The following is a 26,777-nucleotide window of genomic DNA, read 5'->3' as shown; positions in this document are numbered from 1 at the left end:
AAATATTTAGATAATTCATCACATACCACTGACAAGGTTCATTTATATGTGGATAATACAATCAATTCAATGAAAGAGTATATTGAACAACATTTTGAATATTCCTATTTTAGACATAGAAGAGATTTTATATCAAGTGCCTTGCTAACACTTACAATTCTTGATAAGAAACAAATTTGTGATTATATTATGGAACACAATATTTCATTAGAAGAATTTCAATTACACTATGTAGATGATAATATTCTTGCTTATTTGATTTATATTTCCAATACTTATCAAGGAGGTAGAATGGGAATTACCAATTATGCAGGCTTGGAAAAATACTTTGAACTTGGATGGATTCCAACTAATTTAGATGAAAGAATTTTATCACTTGATTGGGAGAGTACTCAAACATGTTTGGAAATCTTTAAAAACAAGATGGATAGACATGATTTCATTCTACTCATGAGAGCAACACTTTTAAGTTCTTTGATTAATGATAACTCAATTGGTCTCTATCCAATCTATAGATATATCAAATCACAGGCCAATGAAGAAGAAATGAAGAGAATCATGTCACCTGTAGAAAGCATTATTTCCAAAGAATTTTCTGAAAAACTTGGTCGTTCAATCATTTCCATGCCAATAATTTCCCTACCATTTGATAATTATCAATTTGCAATGGAATTAATTGATGAAATGACACCTGAAGAATTGGAACAACAAAATGAATTGGGTGATACTTGTTTACATTTTCCAGTTTTTCATACCAATGAAGTTATTGAGAAAATGATTGAAAAACAACCAAAGTTGACTAAAATTCTCAATCCAGAACAACGAAATATTTTACACTTTCTAGCCAGGGACAAGAATAGATATCCAATAGTTTTGAAATTACTAACCAAATATGGAATGGATTACCTTCAAAAAGATATCAAAGGTAAAACACCATTAATATCTGAAGATGGATCTAAAATTCTCTATGAATACCATCCTGAAAATAATGTTCTATTGAAATTCCAATAATAAAATATTTATCATTGTAAATTTCAATAATTTCCGCTTTTTAAAAGAAATAAAGATACCTGTCATTGTGAAACTTGTCCTGTTGAGTGTCCGTGTGTGTTTTAACAAAAATTGTTATTAAAAAATGTTCACTTCACTTGCTAACAATCAAGGTATGAATTATAATTCAATATGTGTTTAAATTTATAACTATATATTTAAAAGAAAGAAGAATTAATACTCCCATTATTGAATATAATCAACAAATAGATAATATATCACTCTCACATTTTCAACAATTATTATTAACAAGATTACATCAATCAATTGATAATAATGATGTTAGTAGTAAATTTTCATGGTCAATTTATGAAAATGCTCCAGAATTAACAAAATTATGGATTTTACAAGATCAAAAAAGACTCTTAAATAATACTACTACAAATGTTAATACTAATACTAATAATAATAATAATAATTGGGTTGATTGTAATGATATTAAACAATTACCTAATAATATTAAATATAATATTATTGATTTTATTCCCAGCTATTCATTGAAAAGTAAATTTAAACAAGATATTAATCAATTTGTTGAACAATTAGGTTTCGAATATGATCAGGTGAAACATTTAATTTCAAACTTTTTCAACCCAATTGAAAATATTAAACGAATTAATAATTTTGAATTAACTCATGTAATGGATACTAAATTTCAAACTCTACACAAAATGAGATTAATTAACAGAGAATATTCAAAGAGAATGAAAATTAAAATATTAGAAATTGATGAATTGGATTTAACAAATTGTAAATTGACAGATCGTTCCATTGATTTTCTCTATTTTTTATGTTTTTTGAGAGAACAAAATTTACATGATGAAAAATTAACAAATTTGGAAGATTTATTTATTTATTCTAATAGTTTTGAATTATTAAAATCAATAACTACTGAAAATCCTAATAACATTAAGGAAAATACAGAGTTTTTTAAAATTGGAAATTCATTGCCAACTCCATTTAGTAGACAACAATCAACACCAAATTCATCTATATTTGGTAATAACATATTTGGTAATAATAATTTATTTAATTCTAATAATAATTCTACTAATGTATTTGATAATATTTTACCAAAAATTGAACCAAAAACAATTGAAGAAATGTTAAATTTAACCAATGAAGAATTGGAAAGAGAAATTTTAAGAAGAGAAAATTTACCAGATGCTCAATCAAAATTTCCATTTTCATCCAATAATAATGGATTATTTACACCTATAAATTCAGGTGATATTAATACAATGATGTGTAGGAAAAAATTATATGAATCATCAATGCCATTGGAATTATCAAGTTTAAAGATATCAAATGCAATATTTTTAGATTCAAATTCATCATCATTTAATGAGTTAATTCAAGTTTATGAAAATGTATTACAATGTATTGGTATGTTTTGTTATTATTATTTATAATATATATTTATAAATGGAAATATACAAATTAGGAAAGAATAATAGATTAAAAAGAATTGCAATTAGGACACTTACAAACCAATTATTAATATCATTTTCATGTTGTGAAAAATTGAAACTTGTAGAAGTAGTTGAAGGTCAAATATCAATTTCTCATACAGAAAATTTATTATTAGATAAATTAGAGAGGGTGAAATTATTAGATACTACTTTGGATAGTGTAGCAAAATTGAAATTAATTCTACCTTCACACATTGAAATTGAATCTTTAAATATTATCACTCCACAAGCATTACTTTCTAATCCACAATTGAATATTGTTGATAATAATAATGGTTCATCATTTAATGTTAAAGAAATTGCTAATTTACATTTACAATATGATTGTTTTAGAAAGAATGGATATATATTTGGAGGTTTTGCTAATTTACAACATTTATCATTATCTACACTGAAAGAATGTATTGATTATTTTAGAGATTACAATATTCCAATTGCAAATATTTATGGGTTCAATAATTTTCATTTGATTAACTCTGTAGAATTATATGCCTATATAATTTATATATGTAATACTTATCAATGTGGATATTTTGTAAATTCATATTCTGAAATGCAAGTATCACTTGAATATGGATGGTTACCTTGCAGTATTGGTGAATTATTATTGGAAATTGATTGGAAAAGTGCAATTGAATGTTTGAAAATACTCAAAACAAGAATTAATAGAAAAGATTTCATTTTATTATTGAGACATTTATTAGTATTATATGCTGTTAATCCAAATCAGGTGGCAATCTATTCACTTTATTGTTATATTAAGAGTGAAACCAATGATGAAGAGAGAAGAAGCATTATTGGACCTGTTACTTGTAAAATTTCACAGGATTTAGCGGATAAGCTTGAAGATGGTATCAAGCATGTTACAATTCCAATGATTAGTTTAAACTTTAAGAATTATCAATTTGCAATGGAATTAATTGATGAAATGACACCTGAAGAATTGGAACAACAAAATGAATTGGGTGATACTTGTTTACATTTACAACTTGGTTATGACAATGAAGTTATTGAGAAAATGATTGAAAAACAACCAAATTTGACCAAAATTCTCAACAAGCAACAACGAAGCATTCTTCGTGCAAGAACATTAGAACAAGATCATTACAGATATCCACTCATTTTAAAATTACTAACCCAATATGAAATGGATTATCTTCAAAAAGATATCATGGACATTTATCCACTCCATTCAGAAAACAACATTCCCCAATATGCATTCAATCCAGAAACAAAAACCTTGCTTAACCTTGTTCAAACTAGAAATTACGCATTTTTTTAAAACCAAAAATATTATTTTCAACTTTGTAAATAAAAAAGCCATGCGTAAATTTCACACCTAATTTTCCTCGAATGATGATTTAGCTAAATTTGTTTACGGTTGAACCGAATGATCGTGTGGATAACAATTGCTTATTGCTGACTATTACTTGTTGAAAAATTTATTTACTTTCATTATTTACAAGTTCATAATCTTGAAAGTCTTTTGTAATGTTCTTTTCTTTTTGAATGATAAATTCCAAGAATTTTGCACACATGACACCAATAGTTCCTTCTTTGATTTGACCTTCAATTCTGAGAGCTTGAGTTAATAATTGTTGAACCCAATTCAAACGTTTCTTTCCATCACCTTCCTCCACTTGTCTCTTATCAATTATTTCGAATTGAATAAAAGTATATTCAATAAAGAACTTGAAAATAAAATCAATAATTGATCTAGTTTGAGTCATTGTAATGAAAAGTTTTCTTTGTGGTGTTCTGGCCTTTCTTTCATTAATTAAGTTACACAAATCCAAATATTTCTCTTCCAATGCTTCCAAACCAGTGTACAAATGCTCTAAAACTCTTACCAACATTTCAATATTGGTAATTTGTTGAGCTGGGCAGTGGAAATGGTTATTGTATGTGCACTCAATATCTTGTGATTGAATCTTTCCAATGAGTGGATTTTTCACTATCAAATATTCAAAGCATTCATTCATGGAAAATTGCACATTCTTTGGTTGTCCTTTTTTAAAATTTGTCTCTAAAATATTAACCAAATCATCTCTAATATTATCATCAAGTGATTTCAATAGAGAAAATCCATCTCTATTGATAGCACACTTGTACTCATCTAATTCCTTGATGTGCCCCACTGGATTCTCGCATACATATCCCTCTCCACAACAGTAAAATTTCTTCTTTTGATAATATACATCCTTAATCTCGTTCCAAAAATTAATAAATCTAGTTCTAATATCATAAAAACTGAATGATACTTGTTTGTTAATAAGATGGTTCATTGTGGATTGTAAAAGATGTGAAGTCTCTAATGTTGATTCATTTCCATCTTTAGAAAAATGAACACATAAAGAAATAAATATTAAAAAGAAATGTTGAACTAGTTTTGGATCCATTTGGCCTAGAACTTGACAGTGAGCAATCTTGTCTCTCAATTTAGGACCCTTTTTGTAATTAATTATTTGAATACAACAACTTAAAATAATGGTAAACTTACCCTATAAAATATGAATGCATCCATAAGAGCATCACCAATGTTATTCCCAACAATGTTAAATAATTCGTTGGGTGTTAAATTTTGATGATCAATAACAGTTTTTTGATCTTTTGAGGAGAGAACTGAATCACAATAGATTGATGTTTCCAAGTGATTGGCAAAAATTACATCCAATGTACTGAAAAATTCTTCATTCTGAGCAGACCATGTTCTTTCATCAACTTTTTGATTGGAAGCAATGTAAACTCTTCTCAAACAAAATTCAAATTGAGGGAAAAGTAAACAGAGAGAAAGCTGCAAGTCAATTGCACTGGATTGTAAAATACCTTTTTGTAAAAATTCAAATGCCTTCTTGATTATTCTAATTCTTGTTGGTATAATGAAATAGGTTTCATCTAGAATTTTATCAATCGTCTTGGAATCATTTTCATTTTGAAATAAAAGTTGATCATTTTGGTATTTGAAAAGTTCTTCATATTGTGAAACGTTGGTCAAATCAGTTCTTGGTTTCAATACAAATTCAGTCCAACCTGATATTTGAGTATATGTAGATACACATTTACATGTGGTAAAGTAAATTCTCCATAAAAATGATAAATAGGATGGATGAATTTCTGTTTCATCTAAAAATCCATGATAAAGTACATTTCTCAAGTTGAGTCCTTTAGGTGGACCCATAAAAACCTTAATGATATTCAATAATTTGATTGGTAATATTTTTTTAACTTGTTCACATTCCAATATTTCGGTCAATGTCAATGGAATGACAACATCATTACCATTCTTTGACTCATCCAATGTAGCAACTGTATAGACAACAGATGTAATCAAATGTTCAACCATTGTTGAAAGTAAACTAAATACTGAATAAACATTAGAAAATGAATCATCTTGTTGAGTAATATTTTGTAAATATTCAAGAATTTCCAATGGTTGTTTTGTCACTGTAATATATTCAATCAATAATTGTTTAATTGACATTACTTGAGTATTGCAATCCAATAAAATTGAATCTAATGAATTAGTCTTCCAAATAGACTTGCAAATTTCTCTCAATTCTAAAGAAGCATTTAAAAAGTTATCGGATAACACATCAAGTAGAGGAAATCCTTCTGTTGTTGAATTTTCATCGTCATCTACTAGTAATAAACCTGTTGTAGAATCAATATATTGTTGTTGTTCATTATTTTCTATTTTGCCATCATTCTTGTGTACTAATTTTGATACCGAAGGAGATAAACAAGAAAAGTATTCATCAATTAATTGATTATTATTTAAATGTTCTGCCAAGTCTTGTTTCAATTTGCTAAATAATTTCTTATCATCAATATCTTCCTCCGATCCATTGTTGTTATTATGCTGCTGATGAATATTATATTGATATATGAAATGATTTAAGAGTGGATGATTACGATGAGGCAATCTACCACCATCAGATGATTTGTTTAACATTTTTTAAAGTTCATTCAATTAAATTTCAATGTTCATCATATAGCCTCTAATATTGGGTTCATATCTAATATTGCACAATTTGATGGTGTTGGTTAATATAGACTACAGTTTTTCAAACCACCAATTTATAAACTTAAAAACTGTAGAGAGTAATTATTCAGTCATTTGGGTGATGAATAATTTGTTGGAAATTGGAATGTTGTTTACAAACTTTTAATATCCAATGTTGCAAACTCGTCAAGGAAATTTTGCATAAAAAGAACGATTGCCAATCTTACAACATGCTGCATGGGATGAGAAGGAAAATTAAAGATCTTGGAAATTTACAAAGAAAATTCAATTTGGTGGTGCGTGCAATCTCTTACATGCACCACCTGATTCCATGTTGTATAAAAGATTCACTTGTACATTCCACAGTATTCTAGATTATCAACTACTGAAAATCACCAAGGCCTACTACAGTAAGCTTTTTCTGGTGAAGGAAGCTCGAATAAAGGAGGAGATTGAATATTCGATAAGGATATAAAATTAACAAGCCTTCTTCTTGCTTCAAGAAAACAAGATTGCAAACTCCAATATTATACATACACAGCTTAATACCATCGAGAATTTTTACAGAACCTTATTTGGAGACAGCTCGACCAAACATAAAAAAATTGGAGAGTTTTTCACAAGGTCACCTCGCTCTGTGCATAGAAGAGATAGAATCAGCACGGCTCAAAAAGATTTTGATTGTAAACAGTGTACCAGTCAAAAAGCTCCGGAGCGAAAAATTTATTTTTAAAAACGCGAAAAATACCTTTTGCCTTTGTTTGTTGCTTCGTATTGAATCACCGTTTTTGTCTATCTCAACAAAACAAGAAAACTTAACCAATATAGAAGTAAAAAATTGGAATTTCCAGTGTCTACTTCACTTCGCATCGCTCGTTTTCCGTGCAAGAGGGAACCTCAGCTGAAATTCTCCACCACAAACCTCTCAACCTGGTACAATCTTTTATACTCCATAAATCATCACACAATCCACCAAATAATAAATTCAAACAATTTAAAATATCTGCACTCCTTCTCGCTTTAAAGCTGACTACTCAAATACTACTACTTGTAATAACCTCTACACGATAATATCACAAAATGCAACAACAATCAAAGGCCGTCCGAAAATCAACTCTTACTACAACCGATAATAATCTCCACAAGTTACTTCAACCAGAATTGATCCCATCATCACCATCTTCTGTGTCATCTTCCTCTTGTACTATAATCCCTTCTCTTGCTCCAACAATGTCACCACCATCTTCTCAACCTTCCAAGAATTTGTGGTTCAGTCCTCAAGTTTTCTTACAATCTTTCCCTGTATTTCCACCTCCTACCAGGTATGTTTTAATCAACTTTTTCAAATATTAATTTTTAATTAGAAATCAAACTGTACAGCCAATTCCTGTTGTCACTCCTGTAATCCCTGCAACTAGTATTACTACAACTGCAAACTCTAACAAATTACCACATACTTTGGATATTTCTGTTTTCCCAAAGCAAGAAAAACCAGAAAAACAAGAACTTAAGCTTGAATCTGGTATTCAAAAGAAGAGGAAAACAAAGAGAAACAAGATTGACATTCCTCTTAATGATTTGATTAGATACATGACACTTCCACAAAGTGTTGCTGCTAAAAAGTTAAACGTTTCTTTGAGTACCCTTAAACGGCGGTACTATGAATTAGTAATGGAATTGGAAGGAAGTAATGTAAATAGTAATAAGATCAAATGGCCTTCAATGCCAACTAACTATCATGAAATGGCTTCTGTCACTGAAGAAGTTGTTCCTGCTGAACAGAAGACTTCATTGAAGTACATTTTGAATAGATACGATGCTCACGATAATACTTTTGTTGATACATTATCAATGACTGTACTCAACTTTAGTTTCAAACAAAACTCTGAAAAGTTAAATTAATATTCTCATCAATAGTTGCAATAAACCATAGCCAATAACAGCAGAATTGCTGTTGTGATTGATTTGCCATATAATACTTTTTACAATTCTTGTAACAAATTTATATTTTGAATCATCACCTAAAGAATTATTGTCGACCAATTCCCTCCAAAATTACATCTTGAAAAAATTCTCATCACACAAAAACAAGCCTTTTACTTTTCCTCATCATAAAATTAATCAATTACAATAACAATGGATCCATCACAAGCATCGGATGAGGGAGAGGAAAGAAGAAGATTACCATCAAGAAGTACTCGTGGTAAAAGACTGACAGAACTTGAAGGAATTGATAAAGATGTTGATGACGAATTTTGGAAGATGAACATGTTTGCCGAAGATGAAGGAGACAATGAATTTGAAACAACGGAACAAATATTGGAGGAAGAACAAGATTATGAAGATTCGGATATGGACGAATATACTTCTGATGAAGAAGGAGAACAACAAAGAGCAAATAATGTAGAGAAAAAGATTGCTAAAGAAGAACGAGAAACTAAAAAGAGAAAGAATGTATACAAGGATGAATCTAAATCAAAGAAGAAGAAATCAACAGATAAATCAGCAGCATCAACTGTGGAAAAACAACCTAAAACACCTAAAGCACCAAAAACACCAAAAACAACTTTGCCAGTAGAAATGAAGAGATCTTCCAGACAATCAACAGTGAAAGCTACAGAGGCTACAGATGAGAAAATTAAAGCTAAAACATCAAAGACAAAAACACCAAAAGCTCCAAAGGAATTGAAAAAATTCACACAAGAGGAATTATTGGAAGAGGCAAAAATAACTACAGAAGAGAACAAGAAGAGTCTTTTAAAATTGAGACAAACTGAGGAAGATGTTAAAAAAAAGGCTAGAGATTCAAAATCAAAGATGATTGATCCATATGAGCCAAGAGTTAAATATATTTCAAAGATGGGAACAAATCTTATTGAATTTGTCAACCATGGCATTCCACAATGTATTAATCAGAAAATGCCAGATGAGGAAGTCAAAAGATTCAATATTCCAAAGGAGGAGAAACAACTCAAATGTGTAATAACAGGTTTACCAGCAAAATATATTGACCCACTAACTCGTAAACCATATGCTAATGTTGAGGCTTTTAAGGAATTAAGAAAAATGAAAATAGAATAGGTCAATTTCCAAAATTTACAAACACGATCCAACCCATTCCCCTTCTCTATCTTATTCCAATTGCAACCTGTAGAGAACAATTCAACTTATGAATTGAATATGGTGATCATGATTCTGAAGAGAGGTAACATATTCTGACATGATTACTTTCTGATTTTATTTACAAGTTACTACTATTGAAAGTAATAGAATAAATATTTTGGTCATCTTCCTCGTCTGTACTATCATAAAATGTCTTGGTATCGTATTGAATGGTCAGTTCAGGTTGGAAATTGAAATGATAATTTACAAACTCCCAAGCTCTGTTGGGCAGATCAAATACTTGTGCTACCTTTTCTTTTGACCAATTCCACAAAGACACAGGCCAATTATAATAGAGCAATCTAAATGATGTATTTAACCACCATCTTGCATATTTACCACTAGGGAAGAGATAATCCAATGTTTTGGATGCCTTAGCTCTAATTAAACTAGAAGTATGAATATTAGGTGTTCCAGGACAAGTGAAGGCATAGATGGCTGCTTGAAACTTTACCATAGTCCTGTTTGTGATTTCCAACTCTGAGAATAATTGACATCTTGTTAACACGCTCAAAATTATTTCTTCATCATCCACGGTTGACAAAAGCAAAATATTTTCATTAACAAACATGTCAGAAATCAGAATAAGCATTACTTTGTAATTCTCATCTTGTTTGTTAGTCAATCTTAGCTTATCATTAGGTTTAGAATAGGTCTTGTTTTTCTTTTCAATTTCATCAGCAAAATCTGTTGTTTGAGATGGATCTAGAGCACATTTTTCTGATAAATGCATAATGTATGGTTTCAGTTTGTATCTCGAATCTCTATTCTCATAATAGAAATAGTATTTAGCAACAATGCTTATTAAATCAATTTTTTTCGATTGAATAACTTTTTGTACATTAACCACAGTTCCATCATCTTCAATTGTGTTAGAAATTGATTTTCTTTCTTTATATTCATCCATTACAGGTGATTTCATTACATTTTCCAAATCTTTTGAATCCATATCAGGTGTCACATATCCATCCTCTGCTTCACTATAATTCCTAGCATGAAATGATGAATAAGGATTTGTAGGATTGAAAAAACTAGAGAAATTATCTTTCAGTAAAATATCATTTTGAATAAACTATCATAATTATTATTGAGAATGGTAGAGCAGAAAAACTTACTCTAAATAAACTATTGTATCTTAGTGTTTTACTTTGTACATCTGACCAGAATAATCTATTTACACCTTTCATAAATATATTAATATGAATTAAACTCAAATTTTGAGATTCACTATCAAACATCTAAATGAAAATTAAATCACAAATTGTAAATCAAATTGACTTACCCATCTATAAAAGAGCATTGTATATATGGAAGGAAGATATTGATTGGTTAAGAGTTTTAAACATAATTTTTGCAATCTTTCTGATTCATTTGGATTATTATAATAGTAATCTGCTAAAATATGGTAAAAATACTTTGATTGATTCTGTGTAGTGTCATTTCTGAATTGTTTCATAGGAGTAGCAGAAATTGAATCATTTGATAATTGTGACAATTGATTTTGATATTCCGAGTCAATCACTTGAGTCAAATTATCAAATAATATTTCAATGATTTGAGTTTGTTGAAAGTTTGATACTTTTAATGCTAAATTTAATTGCTTTTCAGTATATCTAGCTAACTTGACTTGAAAATCAGCACTATTAGATTTAATCTTCCTTCTCAATCCACCACTACATTCTTTATCACACTTTTTCATCATTTTAATATAAAAAAACGTTATCTTTGTTTCGGAGTTGACAAAGTTGATTACGATGATGAACAAGTGAGAGAGAGGTTACGTTTCTTTTAAAGGCTTTTTTTTTGAAGTTTCATTAGCACCAACGGCAATTTGTTCAAGCAAGGAGGAAAAAAAGCCTTCCACGTGTTGTTTGGTGTTCTTTCTTGGATTCATTGTTGCCACTGATGATTTATTAATAGCAGGTTGATTTTTTGGCGATAATCTACAAATGAAGTAAATCAATTAAAATTATTTAATGGAAAATATTTGATTACTGTTAAGGCCTTAACTATATTAAATTATCTTTGTTTTATTTAAATTGGAAATGTTTGTTGTTAATCTTGTTTGTTTAGGAGTGGATTGGTTTTATTCAACTTTGGATTTAATTTTTATCAATGAAATATTAAATTGCAAATATCTCATTCTTCATTAAAAGAAATTGAATATTAACTTTCACAAATACTTGTTGGGCAACTTTATTTCCCTCATTCTTACATCACCATGAAAAGTCACTTGTCTCATCATCTGTCAACATTAAAAAAAAATATGAGTTTTTTCCAGGGCAACAAGGCAAGGAGACATTTATCATCATCCTCCATCCTTTCCTCCCCGTTAAATTCATCATCCTCTTCAACAACAACAACATCCAACAACACACAATCAAGCCTAAGTTTATTACCTTCATCTTCATCATCTTTATCCTCATCTTCATCATTAAATCATCATTCACAACTCCAACAACAACAACAACAATTTACACTCATTAGTAACATACAACAATTTAATGATAAAAATTTACAGAATCATTCGGTGAAGGAAATTAAATTAACATTGCGTGATGGTAATGAATCGGATGAATTTACTCAAAATATTTATCAAAAGGTAAGAAGAAGAAGAAGAATTAATATAAATAACATCATTAATATTTCCTTTTATAATGATGATGATGACAATGGACAATTTGCGATAATGAATTTTAATAATAACAATCATAATAATATAACATTGAACTTTAAATTTGCTGATAATAATAATAATAATAACAATCATAATGATGAAATATTTAATATTTAATAATATATGTAATAATATTTAATAATAATAATATTTAATAATAGATACAAAATGATTATAATACTTTAGAAACATTACAAATAACATCATTACATTCTAAATTTTACTTTTTTAGTAATATGGCATCAAATTCACAATTTGGTAAATGGAATCATCATTCAAAATTGAATAATTACTTGAAAAATCTCTCACTCATTAATTGTAACATATCAAAGAAACAATTTAAAATAATTTGTGATGATGATAGTTTGAGAAATCATTTACTTTCTCTCAATTTATCACAAAATAGTTTGGATCAAGTTCCAGAGAAAATTAACAAGATGAAAAGTTTAAAAATTCTAAATTTATCTCACAATTTATTTACACAATTTAGTGAACCTTTGAGAAAGATGAAACAATTAACACATTTAGATTATTCATTCAATCAAATTGAGAACTTTTTAGGTATTTCTTTCAAGAAGGGTGGTTTAAAAAAGAAATCATCTGAATCTTCACGTAATTTAACAGCAGAGTTTCATAATGAGAAAATATCAAGCAAACAACACAAACCACTTGCAAATTCTTTAATTTACTTGAATTTAAGTAATAATAGACTTTATGGAGGTTATCCACAGTGTTTAGATGATTTACGTTTATTGGAAACTTTAGATTTGAGTGCAAATCCTAGTTTATTTAGTCATGAATCGGATTTTTCTTTAAACATGTCACTCAATACGACGAGTACAAGTGTAATCATTTCAGGTCAATTCCATCATTCAAATAATGACACTCTTTCAAAATCTGCTCCAAATTTAACATCAACTCATCAATTAATTAATATTAGTAATAGGTCGACATTGAATTTATCACAAATATTTACAATTATTGATCCAAATAATGAAGCAAATAATTCAATTTCATCACCAAATAATAATGCATCAAATCAATCATCATCATCATCAACTAATGGTTCAATTTCAAAAGTTTCTCCAAGAATGTCAAGAGTTATTAGAAAGACTGATGATGATATGATTAATATTGAAAAGGAATTGTTATTACAACGAAAACAAACAGTTTCTAGTTTCCTTGTTTCTGAACATTTTCATCATAGCATTACAGAAATTGATATTAGTAGTTGTGGTTTAGTTAACTTTCCAATAGAATGGTTAAGAAGATTTCCAAAACTTAAATTATTGAGAATGAATAATAATGGACCATTTGGATTAGAAACTCAAGAAGATGATTTACCTTCAACTATTAGAGGTCTTTCATTCTTGAGAAGGTTGGAAATGAAGAATTGTTTTATTAAGGGTTCTATTCAATCGATAATGAGTTTATCAAGTGTTGATTTTTTAGATATTTCTCATAATAGACTGAAAGAATTACCACAAATTCCAACCGATTACATTACATCCAATATTGAAACACTAAAACTAAGTCATAACAATCTAAGATTTATTAACAGCAATAGCATGCTTGAAAAATTGTATTCTACTATTACCTATTTGGACTTGTCTCACAATTATTTAGAATCCATTCAAGATAATACACTTACTGGAATGGTTCAATTGAAACATTTAGATTTGAGTTATAATTGTTTGAAAAAGTTACCTTCTAAATTATTCTCTGGAATGAGATATTTGAAAAATCTATGTCTATGCCATAATGAATTGGTCTTTGAGAAAATGTTTTTAGATGCAAATAGTATTCAAGAATTATCTCTCTTGAAACGTATTGAAACTATTAATTTATCTTTCAATAGAATTAAATGTTTGAAAGGTATTGAATTATTCTCTGAAACTTTATACGTTTTAGATTTAAGTTATAATGACATTCATTGGAATAATCAAGTATTTGATGGTTTATTCCAATTGAAAAATATTGAAACTTTAAATTTGAGTGGTTGTGGTATTACCACTCATGATTTTGAACATGTTGCAGGAAATAGATGGTTAGATTTTAGATATTTACATGAATTGAAGTTGAATAGAAATTGTTTAACAAGTTTAAACATTCAAATTGATAGTGCTTCTTCTACTAAAAAGTTAAATGAATTGAAAACTCTAGAATGTTCATATAACTTTATTTCATTGAAGGATCAACAACAAATTAGTCAAGATTGGAAAAAGATATCACCTAAATTGACAAATATTAATACCTATTCATTATTTAATCATTTATATACTGTATGTGAAAAGGTTGATTGGGAAAATCCAAGTTTTACAACATGTCTATTTGAATCTGTACTATTTTGTGATTCAAATTTATTACACTTACATAAGAGCATTACAAAAGAAATGAAAAACAAGCAAGTGACACATATTATTCAAATTATTAGTGAATCCGATGAAAGATTCAAATTATGTGATGGTATTGATCCACACAGATTTTCCGAGTACATTTTCAAAACGTACAAGATTTATAACACAAGTATTGAATATCTTGTTGTTTATCTTCCAGCTAGTAATAGATTAAATTTTGAAAAATTAGACGAATGTGTGAAATGGATTGAAGATTCTAAAGAGCATTGTCTCATTTCAGAATATAATCCATCTCAATCTGATAAGGATTTGACCATGTTAGTTCAACAGAAAATCAATCTCTTCCTTGCACCATCTAGTCCACCATCTTTATCTGAAAAGATTTCAGATGATTCTATGAAAGCAGTTTCTACTCACAGTAATCATTCTAGTTCAACATCTAGTATTGATTTTGATGAAATTAAAATATTTGAAGCTAGTTATACTATTATAATTGCCTATCTCATTAAGAATAGACAATTAAGATTGGAATGTGCTATAGCTTTATTAAGAGATTTAATGATTCTGAATGGAAGTACAGATGTTACTCTGATACCATATCAACATCATCTTTTATTACAATATGATTTGAAATTGAGAGAGATTAGATATCTTTCTCAATCATCTTTAAAACGAACACTTGAAAGAGATGATTTACGAACTCAATTTAAACATTACTGCTCAACTGAACAATCTTCTCAAAATATACTATTCTGGGAAAAGGTTGAATTTACATACAAGACAGAATATAGAGTGAGAGAGAGAAGGAGAATAGCAAAGGAAATATTCAACACATTCATATCTGAATCATCAACTTCACCACTCAATATTACACAAAGTCAAATTCATGCCATGTCTAAATTAATATTCTCAGACGAAACTGAACAAATTACTCATGATTATATACCACTTAATTTATTTGATAGTATGGTAACTGTTATTGAAAATGTAATGATGGATACAGAAAGAAGATTTCAGAGAGTTAAATTATAAGAAATTTACTCAAAGAACACATTGTAATAAATGTTAATAATATAAAATATTTTTATTTATTTTGTGTTCTTTTCTACTCATTTTCTATTTTCATCACATCAATGAAAAGCTTTGAATCAATTAATTGTCATGTTGTTTTATTTACAAGTTAAAAAAGAGAATATCGAAATCATCAGCTTCAGGTTGTCAACACTTATTTTCTCTTCTTTCTGGATGTGAAATTGTTCTTCTTTGTTGATTTCTTTCTTTTTGGTGTTTGTTGTTTTTGTTTCATCTTCTCGTAACGATTCAAATCGTACTTGAAACCGAAATGAATAAATCCACCAACACCATTTGCTAGCATATTAGTTCTGAAACTAATCATTTTGCTGTCAAAACCATTCTCTATGGTTTGATATCCCTCTTTTGGCAAATCTTGGGTGAATTTAATATCAGAAACTGGTCTAATCTTGTCTAGAGCTTGCATGAAATAAGTTTCAATGGCAGTCGCATAATTAGAAATCATGTAATTATATCCATTTCTAGAATAAATCTTATTTCTATCAATATTTCTAGTCAATCCATCCCAACATCCAACTCTTGCCTTATTCTTTGAAAAGAAACTTTGCTTGAAATTCTTTTCCAAATTTCCATTAACTTTGGAATCAATTAATCTCAGATAATCAACAAATCCTTCAACATCAGCAAGTGCTTCCTTCGCATTGTAATGAGATGATAAATCATTAATCCTCTCATCTGATCTCAAACTATTCTTATAAATAATGTCATTTGCTGAGGTTACAAACTTTTTGGCAATTTCTTGCTTCTTATCATCACTAAGACTATTAATTTCATTGTAAACAATTGCTTCTGAACTTCTGAAATATCTAATTGGTGTCCATTCATTGTGAACGTATTCTTTCAATGGACTGACATATTCATAAATGTTTTTGACATTCAGTTTGACAAGATGAATGATTGGAAAATCAAAGTATGATGAAAAATCAAAGACAGCATTCATCAAGGATCCTTCAGAATATAATTCATTCTCAACTGAAACACTTAATATCATCACTCTATGTTGATCATTCTCATTGTGTTGTTGAACCAAATCAACAAAGTTATCGACATATTCATGTGGAGTAACAATAATGACAAGTGATTCGGAGGTGTAATTTACCCAACATGAATTAAATGCAAGGTTTGGACATGTTCCATCTAAGGAAAGGAAGAATGTTGGAGCAATTCTAGTTTTTGCATGATGATTGAGTAAAGTACTTGAAGGCAACATGCTCTTAAATGAATCAAATGATTGATCACCACCTTCAATCTCAATAATTTTGTCCTTTCTAATATTAATTTCCATTATATTTTGTGAAGAAGCTGGAAGAAGTACAGAACTCTCCAATTTTCTGACTTGCATTTCAGATTTATCATTTCTATACTTGTTTGCCTTTGTTAAACTGTCACCATTTGAAACTATCTTGGCACTTGTCATGTCTTCAACACTTGAAAACATTCTATTTGGAAGTTTTAAAACACCTGAATTGTGTTCATCTCTTCTGACATCACAAAAATTGATATCAAACTTGTGTTCATACTCAAAGTTACGTTCCAAAATGAAACTCTTAAATAAATCATTCAAAACACCTTTCATTTCAGTTGCCAATGTAATGTGATCTTTGTGATTTAAATCGAATAGTGGAAGAACTTGTTCGGAAAAGTTCTTTAAATCTTGCTCAGCATCTCCAGATTGACTCTTGATTAAATGGATAGAACCCAAGAGTTTGATGTGCTTTTCCATGAGAGCTAATTGGTTTTGGATTAGAGTATGTTCTTTCTCCTTGAAATTCTTAACAACTTCAGATGACAGGACGTCAAGAAGGAAATTAGTAGGGAATTTGACATTCGATTTCTTAAAACCACCACGCTTTTTCAAAACCTTTTGCATCTTTCTCACAATATCATGTACAACCTCATTACATCCATCCATAATTTCTACATTGTTATCTTGATTACTCTTGGCAGTTTGAAACTTGGATTTGAATAGCAAATTTGGGATGCACAACAGGGCTAGCTCCCGTAGTGATTGAATCATTCTACCAACTAGAATAAGTCTATCCTTCTTGAGCATGATATCAAAATAGAGTTGAGTGATATTGATTTCATGTGTCAAGCTTTTTGACTTGTTGTGTGGAATTGGAAAGGAAACAAAATTATCCTTTAGTAATTCCAATACTACTTTCTTATTCTCGACAAACACAATTTGATCATTAACTGGTTTCTCATTGGGAGCTTTTGGAATATCATCGAATTTAAAATCAAAGTAATTAGAAAGTAATTGACAAAATGAAACATGAATCTTGGATATGTTATAATCATGGAGACAATCAAGATATTCCTTATGAGCATCTGCTTCTTGGAAACTTCTACCACCATGGCAAAAACTAAATGTTTTTGGATTCTTTTGAATGATTGGGTCACTGAATATTTTACGGACGAATTCGAAAACATCTGTTGGAATCTCTGATCTGAAACTATTTGGGAATAATAAAATTCTATCAGAAAGTATACAAGCTTCCAAAGCCATTCTTTCGAATATTCCACTCAATGTACCACTATTAATACCAGGTACATCAATAACTTCAAACTTGGACTTGATTTTAGGAAGAGGTACTTTAACTCGAATCAATTTGATTCTGTAAACATCACTCTCTGTCATTTGATTTTGAAATGTGACCATGGCTGTGGTCAAATCTTGGATAGTTTTGTACTCTGTAACCTTGGAAACAATGCTAACTGGCTTGATAGAACCATAGTCATAGTGAGTTTCAGCACATCTTTCCTTCACTTCATCTTCTGAACATAAAACTGGTTCCATTGTAATGTTGTTTGAATAGCTCAAGTGACATAGGGCCTTTGTTACATGTATTCTTCCAGAAGAACTTGGTAATAGTTGACCACCAATCATATCATTGATGAAACTACTTTTACCAACACCTGCATTACCAAGGAAGGCAACTACAATTGGTTTAGGATTTTCTTCTTCTGTATTGATGATTTTTTCCATCTTTTCCAGTGAATCATTGGTGGTCTTATTTACTTTGGATTTATGAACATTGAGCAAAAGATCTCTCATCTTGAAGAGATCATTCAGCTGACTCTTTTGTTGTTCCAACAATTTCTTTGTGGTATTTTCTAATTGGTCGTTAGATTCCTTCAACTTTTTCATAAATTGTTGGTGGTAGGAATTCATCTTGCTGAATATTTAATTAACGATGATTAGTGTGTGATTGTGTGGTAAGAGCCGCGCTCGTGTATTGATGTTGTGCAGTTTTTTTGTCTTGAAGGTTTACTGTTTTCTCGAGCACAGTTATTTTTAATTTGCAGGCATTTTGGTAGCAATACAAATATTTTTGCCCCTCCAATCAAAACACTGGAAAGCGATAGATGATGTGACGAGTAAATTGTATAGGTTTTTGCGTTTACAAAGTTGATTGAACCTTTCGAGCGCAACAGCAACATTATACAACCAAATTGCATAGCACATGAAAACGGTGGCTCTCACAATACTTCAACGGGACAAGAACGGAAATAATTATATTTTTAGCAAAATTCCAAGTTGGTATTACATCATCATCCGAATACTTCAGCAGATTACTCAATTTTCAATGAATTGGCATGTGCTTCACGAGACTATTTCCAATTTGTAATTTTATTATAAATATATAGAAATATATTTCAAGTAGCTTTCTTGGTAAAACGCAGACTAATCCTTAACGGATTTTTTGTTTCCTTTTTTCTTTTTGTTTAACTTGAATTTCTTCCATAATGATTTCAAATTCTCATAGTACGGTTTTGAACGATAACATTCAATGCACTTACTAATATCCCCTGATCCAGTGATAACCAATTCAAGAGAATTATTTTGAAGACATGCAAATGCATCGTCAATTGGTGTTTCAGAATTCAAATACGAATACTCATTCCTAAGGTTCCTCTCAGAAAACAAGTTTTTCTTCATATTTGGTGCTACAATCCATCTTACGCATGGTAGATTGACAAGTGAAGTTGGAACTTTGAAATTATTGCCTCGTCCAGTTTTTGTTCCAAAGGAAAGAGTTCTGAATAGATTGATGGCTTTATGGGGCTGTTCTTTATCGGTAATTCCGTCAGATATAAGTGTCATAGCACAAGTGGCCCCATATTATTATCTGATTTCACATATGTATCCATAAAGAAATGGCATGCCAATTGGCAATACCAAATGCTTGAAATGTTGGCAAATTGTGATAAAAGCTTTTTGCTTAAATGTTTATCATTTAGAAAGGTTCTAGTAATCAGTTGATACTTGCACAAACTGGTTGCACTTGCAAATAATGGACTAACAACCATAGGTTGATCTTTCAATCTATTACTTTCAAGTATTAGTAATATAACCATAAATAGCTCAAAGTCTTCTCCCCTCTTAGTGAAGTTGGCTGTCATGAAAGAAACCATCATTTCTGTGTAATCTTCCACTAAAATTGTAAAATATGATTTTGCAATAATTGGATCTACAATCTCAAATAAAGAATTTGTGTCTTTCCTAACAACAAAAGCAATGGTTTTTTCAATGAATGCCCTCTTGAAACTATTCATGACCAAATCTGAATTCATCAACTTTTGATTTTCGACTTCTCTGTCAAAAATAAGTTTTAACAAATGATCTTCTCTGTCCATGATTGATGTATCATTCAAAAAAGATACAATTCTAACTGCACTTCTCTCTTCTTTGAACTGTACAACTTCTTCAAGACTTTTCCTAAAAAGAGCCAGACTATCGTTATGATAGAGTTCTGCGTGTTGATATAATGTTTGGTGGAATCTAACTACATTCTCAGGTGCGCCAGATAGTAAATAGCATAATATCCAATACTCTTCTTCATTATCTTTCTTAAAATCTTCAATATTGAACATGTGACTTAATATCTTGTCAACATCATTCAAATACCAAGGCTCAAGAGTACCAATTACAGGAAACAAAAATTGCCTTCCTTCTTGACTAACATTTAACACAGCCTTTGAAATACTAAAGGTTGTTCCAAGAAATACTGGATTATTGTAACGTCTAATTTCTTTGCACAGTTCATTAATCAAACAACATGAATCGGTTTTATACTCAAGCAATGTTTGAGCTTCATCAAATGAAAATACCACCTTAATCATTTTTTCTTTTAATTCATTTGTAAGATCTTCATTCAAAACACTAATCTTCTTTTCAAAATAGGTAGAAACTAATTTTTTAAATATTTCTGTTAAACATACATCACCTTCATCTCTAATAAATCTGTTGATTTCAATCATTTGATAAAAAACAATAAAATTAAATACCTACTTCAAAAAATCACGCGGGTGGATATCAGGTTCTGTTTCAACCAAAGTTTTAATTGTTATTAATATAGTTAACACAAATGAGGCTACGAGTTCAGATATTGGGCGTTTGTTCGACTTAATATTTTCTATTAGTGCCTCACAAAATAGAGATGACTGATAAATGTGTATAACAAAAAAGAATTTGTAATTAATTGTAGGAATTGAGTTGACCAGTTGAAACATTGTATAAGTCTTTCCAGAGGTTGACAAATCAATAATTGGGATAATACCATATCCAAAATCGTTGCCTCTCCCAACTGAAATATCTTTTGATAATAGGTCAATCAAAGGCTTTCCTTTGTTTTCTGGAATTTTCAATTCGTTAAAGTGGTAAGTCCATTCACGCAACATAGGATCTCTTTTAATGGCATAAAATCCTTTGTAATGATCTGGAAGTATTGCTTGTTTGAATAAACTTCCTAATTTACCCTTTTGATCTCGTACTGCTTCCTGGATCTTTAAACACCATCTCTGCTTCGACTGATTAAAGGATTTTGGTAATTCCAATAGTAATTCAGAAATTTTGTAAGAATAATGAAAAGGAATAATTTCGATAGTCATTAAATCTGTCACAAATTTGACCAATAACTCCCATTTGTTATCAGTTATTGAAGATAAAAACACAGATTCTTCTCTGATGAGGGGTAAAGATTCATTGTTATAAATACCATCAGCAATTCTCGAAATATAATCATTGACATTAAATTTAGTATTGACATCCTTAATGATCTTCTTTTCCCGAAGTTTACGGATCGTGAATTCTTCGTTCCAAAATGGAAAAAGTCTTTTTTCAGTTAAAACAGTTACGCCTAACCAAACAAAATTAGTGTACTGGGGTGGTATGTCAGTACCCTTGTTTCTTAAGTAATTAAAAACTACTGTACCATCCAATCCCAACTCAAATTGTTGCTGAATTATGTCACGAGGTAAATATGGGTGTATCATTGAGCAAACCTCTTCCCTTGTCAGGGTTTGAACTTCCTTGAGATTAACAATTTTTCTATTAGGAACAATGATTTCGCTTTCTGTTGTTGAAGTTTGAGATATACAAGAAGTGATGATTTCTTTTTGTGTGATTGTGGATGGTTGTTGTGATGTAGCCTCCGTTGATGTTTGTATCTTTGTAACAATCTCTACCTCATATTGAATTTTGCTTGTAACTTGGTTATGAGATGTTCTTTTTTGTAGAGTTTGAGCCTTATTTTTTTGGTTAAAAACAAGGTGTGTACCTTTTCCTCTTCCTCGACCTCTACTTCTCCCTCTTCCGAGAAGACCTGTGGGTGTTTTTAGCTCTGGGTCTTGTTGATGATTAGGAGTTTCTTCATCTTTTGTAGCATCGATCGTGGGAACTTTAACGTAAAGAGTTTTTCTGTGTGTCATTTTTTTTGTTCTATTTATTAAAAGCCTTAATAATTAAAACCCGTTAGTAAATTGACCAATCTTGATATTTCTGTTAACACTATTGAGAGAAAAGGCACATAAAGAAATTGACTCGATTGACCAGCCTTAACTATTAGTTATAATGATATTTGATCTTGAAGGAGCTAAGATACATTCCGAATTAATTGATGATTGAATATAAAAACCACATGGTGCAGCTTTTGATGAAGTATATTTATTCTTAAGAGTATTGTTAAAAAAATGCGTGTGCTGGTTTGTGCTGAAAATTTTCTTTTCAAGAACCTTAAGTGCAAGAAATCTTATATGGAAACTCTGAAGTTTAGTGATACAAATAAATTTCATAGTTTCCATACGTACTCTCCTGTTTTTGATTATCGAGTGGTTCGAAATTTAATAGCCGAAGGAAAAGTTGATTCAGCAACGAAACATTTTTTCCAGAAACCAAATTCCTTTGATGCCAACTTACTCATATCAAAAAGATTGTTGTCGTTGGATGATTCTTTTAAAGCCTATTATTTATTGAAGGAGAAATCACTTTTAAATTATTTTGTTATTATTTCATTAATAAGTTATTGCAAAATCGAAAGCAGTGACAGAAGTACCTCATTATGGGATGATCTCTCAACAATTATGCTTTCATTACAAGAAGAATATAAGAAGAAAGTAAATCCACCAACATGGAATTATATTATTAGAGGATTTTGCAATACAGGACATATTTCCACCATATTTGAATTGTTAAAATATGTCAAAAGCAAACAGATTCCAATAGAACCCAAAACATTTTCTTCACTATTGAATTCTCTTGCCAATTCAAACATGAGCGAAAAGGCCAAAGAAATTTATTTTTCAATGAAAGAATATGGCGTTTCTCCAGATATTATTCACTTTAATTGTCTGATAAAGGCATTGATTGAGAATGGAGAAAGTGAGGAAGCTATGAATATTTACAGACAAGAGAAAGAACTCATTCCAAACGAAGTAACATTTATTCTTTTGTTGAAAGGATGTGCTATTACTCGATCTCTAGTTAATGGGAAAAAATTGCACGAAACAATTATGAAAAATTATGAACTATACAGGAGTATTACTGTTCAGAATAATCTCATTAACATGTTTTCGAAATGTGGGGAAACTCAAACAGCAATAGAACTGTTTATGAAGATGCTTAAAACGAAACAACTGGACGATACAACTTGGACACTAATCATACCAACGTATTGTGAAGAGGGTAGGTTGGAAGAAATAGAAAGTATTATTATTAGTGAAGGCGTTACCTCTGTTTTTGTTTTCAATGTTCTTTTGGATTCGTTTTTGAAGAGTGGTAAAGTAGAACATGCAGAATCAATATTCAACCAAATGGAATTCAAAGATGTAATAACATGGAACTCATTTCTTAAGGGATGCTCCCAAAATGGAGATACAAAAAGATTATTACTTTATTTCAAGATCATGCCAAAGTATACCCAACCGAATGATGTAACCATGACGGTTATGTTAACATTTTTTGCAAATCATTCTATGGAACAAGAAGCATGTTTCTTGTTCGATAATATGAACACCTTATTCAAGATAGCAAGAATTACAGCACATTATGGATGTATGATAAAGTTATGGGCCAATCTTAAGAAAATGCCAGAAGCTATCTCCCTGTACGAAGATATGATCAATAACAACTTGGTTCCAGATGTACCAACCCTTATTTTGCTTCTTTCTGTATGCTCTGAATTTGGAAATTTGGATTTTGGAAAAATAATTCACAGAAATATTAGTGAGCTAAGAATCAGAGACCACAACTTGTTTAATGCACTCATTAATATGTATGCAAAATGTGGAGATTTAACAAGTGCACATGAAGTTTTCCTCTCAGTACCAAACAAAGATGTTGTTTCGTGGACCTGTATCATAAATGCTTATGCAATACATGGAATGGGATTGAAGGCTATTGAACTTTTGAACCAAATGAGCAAAGAAAATATTAAACCAAATGAGCATACTCTAACATGTGTGTTGCATGCATGTGGCCATTGTGGTATGGTGGACGAAGCAAAAGAAATATACAACCACATGGAGTCCAAATATTCAATCAAACCATCAAACATACATTTGGCATGTTTGATCGATGCATTGGCAAGAAAAGGTAATATTAAAGAGGCTGAGAAATTGCTAGGGTCTTGTATCAGTCCTGACGTTGTTACTGTGTCCACTTTATTTGGGGTCTGTAGAAAATTCAACAATGTCACCTTAGCAGAGAAACTTTTCAATATGCTTATTGAACGAAATGAAGTGGAATCATCTCACTTCATTTTAATGGCTAACATTTATGCTTCTCAAGACATGTACGAAGACGCCAAAAGGGTTAAAGAGTTGATGGAATTTGGTGGATTTAAAAAGTTACCAAGTATGACGCAAGTTTGTATCGAAGGGAAAATGCATTCTTTTGTTTGTGAAGAAAAGGAGCATCCAGAGATAAAGATGATAGAGAAAGAACTAAAAAAAATGGTAGCTGATCTCATTAAGGCAGGTTATCAACCAGACCTAAGCTGGGTGATTAAAAATGTTGACACTGATGCAGAAAAACTGGATTTACTATACAAACATTCTGAAAAGATAGCCATGGCATATGCTTTCAACAAACAGCCAAATACATCAACAATTCATTTAACAACGAACTTGAGGGTTTGTGGAGATTGCCATAATGCCACTAAATTGTTGTCAGCAGTTAGAAATTGTGAAATAATAATTCGTGATGCCTCACGGTTCCACCATTTTAAGGATGGAAAATGTACTTGTGGTGACTATTGGTAAAGACAATATCCCATTGATTTTTATTTCATTGTTTCCATACTTCTAGTTACATCACTATAAACCATTCGAATATCATCTACAGAGGTAAAATTAAAAGTTAAAAAAAATGGTGATTCGTGTTAAGGTTGAAAATCTTTTGGGTCCAAAGAAAACCATAAAGCCTGTGACAATCAAAACCTCAGTTACACCAGATTGTATTCCGAAAGTTAGAATGATGTCTTCATCAAGCGAAGACAGAAAAGATACGATTAATAAGATTATTATAATTGCGAATGGCAAACAATTTGAGTTTCGAAATGTTGTGTTGGACACTGGTTGTGACTCTGGTATTGCTGTATCTCCAGCCACATTCTCCAAAATGTTCGGCGAAGTTGGATTATTCATGAGTTTCCATGAAGGATCAAATGTTGAGAAAATGGGATTGTGCAGTGTTAACATTCCTTCATTAGATATTAGTGGAGCTTCTTCAAATATTGTGGCGGCTAACCATTTTGAAGAAGATGATATAGTTATTGGCAGGTTTCTGTTACTTGATTTTATGAATCTTATTAGAGTCAATTCCTTCAGACCTTTCCAGCTTGCCTCAAACTCTATCATATATGAACTGGAACCAGGGAAAGTACTTTGTCTTCTCTGTTCCCCAAACAACCAATGGCTTTCTGAATTTTCCAATTCTGAACAAGGAGATCAATTAAGAACAAGAATTATGGCTCAACAGGATGTTGCAATTGGTTTGTTTAGAAACAAAAACTATGAATTGGCAGCTGAGGCCTTCATTTTCTGTTACTTAATGGGAAAATTTGTTCACTCAGAAGACAGCGTATTTCTAGGCACTTGTTGCTATAATGCAGCCTGTTGTTTAAACAAATCAAATGATCAATTTGATAGAGCTAGATTCTTTTGTTCTCTTGCTATAGATTACAGTCATCCTAAAGCTAAAGAATTGTTGCTAACAATCGGTGATAATGAGATTTTGCTTTAAATTCTCCTATTCAAATGGTTATTTGATTTGACAGAAATAATATGTTGGATCGTTTGCATTGAACACCTCCAAAGATACTCTGTGGATTCACGAGTTCCACAATATTTACGAAGGATATAAGAGACAATATTCCAACTTATAAAAATCAACAAATAAGGATCAAGAAATCAATATCTTCTGTAGAGTATTCAAATTGGAGAGGAACACTGCCAACAATTCTGTAAACCAGATACACTTCTGTATTTCCAAAGATTAATTACAACAATCTTTGTTGTATCGGGTTGGGGTAAATAGTCTACTGTAGGTTTTCATATCACAGATTTTTTTGATAGATGTTACATTGTTTTCCAAGGAAAGAAGAGATACATTATTACTTATTGAAAAGACATGAATATCCTTAGTCCATAAAAGAAGGAATTGATCAATCCTACGCTTACAA

At 30.3% G+C, this 26,777-nt stretch overlaps 11 protein-coding genes across 11 annotated transcripts; 6 read left to right on the top strand and 5 right to left on the bottom strand.

Moving 5' to 3' along the window:
* Positions 1-3,075: 3,075 nt before the first annotated feature.
* On the top strand, positions 3,076-3,804 carry NAEGRDRAFT_50913 (uncharacterized protein; the record flags this gene model as incomplete). Its single annotated transcript, XM_002674625.1, has 1 exon — positions 3,076-3,804. One exon carries the CDS (start codon positions 3,076-3,078, stop codon positions 3,802-3,804), a length of 729 nt encoding a protein of 242 aa, XP_002674671.1.
* A 155-nt stretch (positions 3,805-3,959) lies between these two features.
* On the bottom strand, positions 3,960-6,474 carry NAEGRDRAFT_80608 (uncharacterized protein; the record flags this gene model as incomplete). Its single annotated transcript, XM_002674550.1, has 2 exons — positions 3,960-4,969; positions 5,023-6,474. The coding sequence occupies 2 exons, from the start codon at positions 6,472-6,474 to the stop codon at positions 3,965-3,967; spliced, it is 2,457 nt and encodes an 818-aa protein (XP_002674596.1). The 3' UTR covers positions 3,960-3,964.
* A 1,057-nt stretch (positions 6,475-7,531) lies between these two features.
* On the top strand, positions 7,532-8,497 carry NAEGRDRAFT_80607 (uncharacterized protein). Its single transcript, XM_002674624.1, has 2 exons — positions 7,532-7,847; positions 7,890-8,497. The coding sequence occupies exons 1-2, from the start codon at positions 7,606-7,608 to the stop codon at positions 8,425-8,427; spliced, it is 780 nt and encodes a 259-aa protein (XP_002674670.1). The 5' UTR covers positions 7,532-7,605; the 3' UTR covers positions 8,428-8,497.
* A 164-nt stretch (positions 8,498-8,661) lies between these two features.
* Positions 8,662-9,606, top strand: NAEGRDRAFT_70357 (uncharacterized protein; the record flags this gene model as incomplete). Its single annotated transcript, XM_002674623.1, has 1 exon — positions 8,662-9,606. One exon carries the CDS (start codon positions 8,662-8,664, stop codon positions 9,604-9,606), a length of 945 nt encoding a protein of 314 aa, XP_002674669.1.
* Positions 9,607-9,742: 136 nt separating this feature from the next.
* Positions 9,743-11,386, bottom strand: NAEGRDRAFT_80606 (uncharacterized protein; the record flags this gene model as incomplete). The annotated part of the gene is made up of 3 exons (XM_002674549.1): positions 9,743-10,759; positions 10,803-10,925; positions 10,970-11,386. The coding sequence occupies 3 exons, from the start codon at positions 11,384-11,386 to the stop codon at positions 9,767-9,769; spliced, it is 1,533 nt and encodes a 510-aa protein (XP_002674595.1). The 3' UTR covers positions 9,743-9,766.
* A 567-nt stretch (positions 11,387-11,953) lies between these two features.
* On the top strand, positions 11,954-15,753 carry NAEGRDRAFT_70355 (uncharacterized protein; the record flags this gene model as incomplete). The annotated part of the gene is made up of 2 exons (XM_002674622.1): positions 11,954-12,289; positions 12,526-15,753. 2 exons carry the CDS (start codon positions 11,954-11,956, stop codon positions 15,751-15,753), a joined length of 3,564 nt encoding a protein of 1,187 aa, XP_002674668.1.
* A 193-nt stretch (positions 15,754-15,946) lies between these two features.
* On the bottom strand, positions 15,947-18,988 carry NAEGRDRAFT_58724 (uncharacterized protein; the record flags this gene model as incomplete). Its single annotated transcript, XM_002674548.1, has 1 exon — positions 15,947-18,988. One exon carries the CDS (start codon positions 18,986-18,988, stop codon positions 15,947-15,949), a length of 3,042 nt encoding a protein of 1,013 aa, XP_002674594.1.
* Positions 18,989-19,917: 929 nt separating this feature from the next.
* On the bottom strand, positions 19,918-20,940 carry NAEGRDRAFT_70353 (uncharacterized protein; the record flags this gene model as incomplete). The annotated part of the gene is made up of 1 exon (XM_002674547.1): positions 19,918-20,940. One exon carries the CDS (start codon positions 20,938-20,940, stop codon positions 19,918-19,920), a length of 1,023 nt encoding a protein of 340 aa, XP_002674593.1.
* A 165-nt stretch (positions 20,941-21,105) lies between these two features.
* Positions 21,106-22,527, bottom strand: NAEGRDRAFT_70352 (uncharacterized protein; the record flags this gene model as incomplete). Its single annotated transcript, XM_002674546.1, has 1 exon — positions 21,106-22,527. One exon carries the CDS (start codon positions 22,525-22,527, stop codon positions 21,106-21,108), a length of 1,422 nt encoding a protein of 473 aa, XP_002674592.1.
* Positions 22,528-23,367: 840 nt separating this feature from the next.
* Positions 23,368-25,356, top strand: NAEGRDRAFT_70351 (uncharacterized protein; the record flags this gene model as incomplete). Its single annotated transcript, XM_002674621.1, has 1 exon — positions 23,368-25,356. One exon carries the CDS (start codon positions 23,368-23,370, stop codon positions 25,354-25,356), a length of 1,989 nt encoding a protein of 662 aa, XP_002674667.1.
* A 214-nt stretch (positions 25,357-25,570) lies between these two features.
* Positions 25,571-26,338, top strand: NAEGRDRAFT_70350 (uncharacterized protein; the record flags this gene model as incomplete). The annotated part of the gene is made up of 1 exon (XM_002674620.1): positions 25,571-26,338. The coding sequence occupies one exon, from the start codon at positions 25,571-25,573 to the stop codon at positions 26,336-26,338; it is 768 nt and encodes a 255-aa protein (XP_002674666.1).
* Between the last annotated feature and the right edge of the window lie 439 nt (positions 26,339-26,777).

Source organism: Naegleria gruberi, assembly GCF_000004985.1.
Source record: "Naegleria gruberi genomic scaffold NAEGRscaffold_39, whole genome shotgun sequence".
NCBI lineage: Eukaryota > Heterolobosea > Eutetramitea > Acrasida > Naegleriidae > Naegleria > Naegleria gruberi.
Note: the sequence above shows the minus strand (reverse complement) of the source record. Positions and strands in the feature narration are given on the sequence as shown.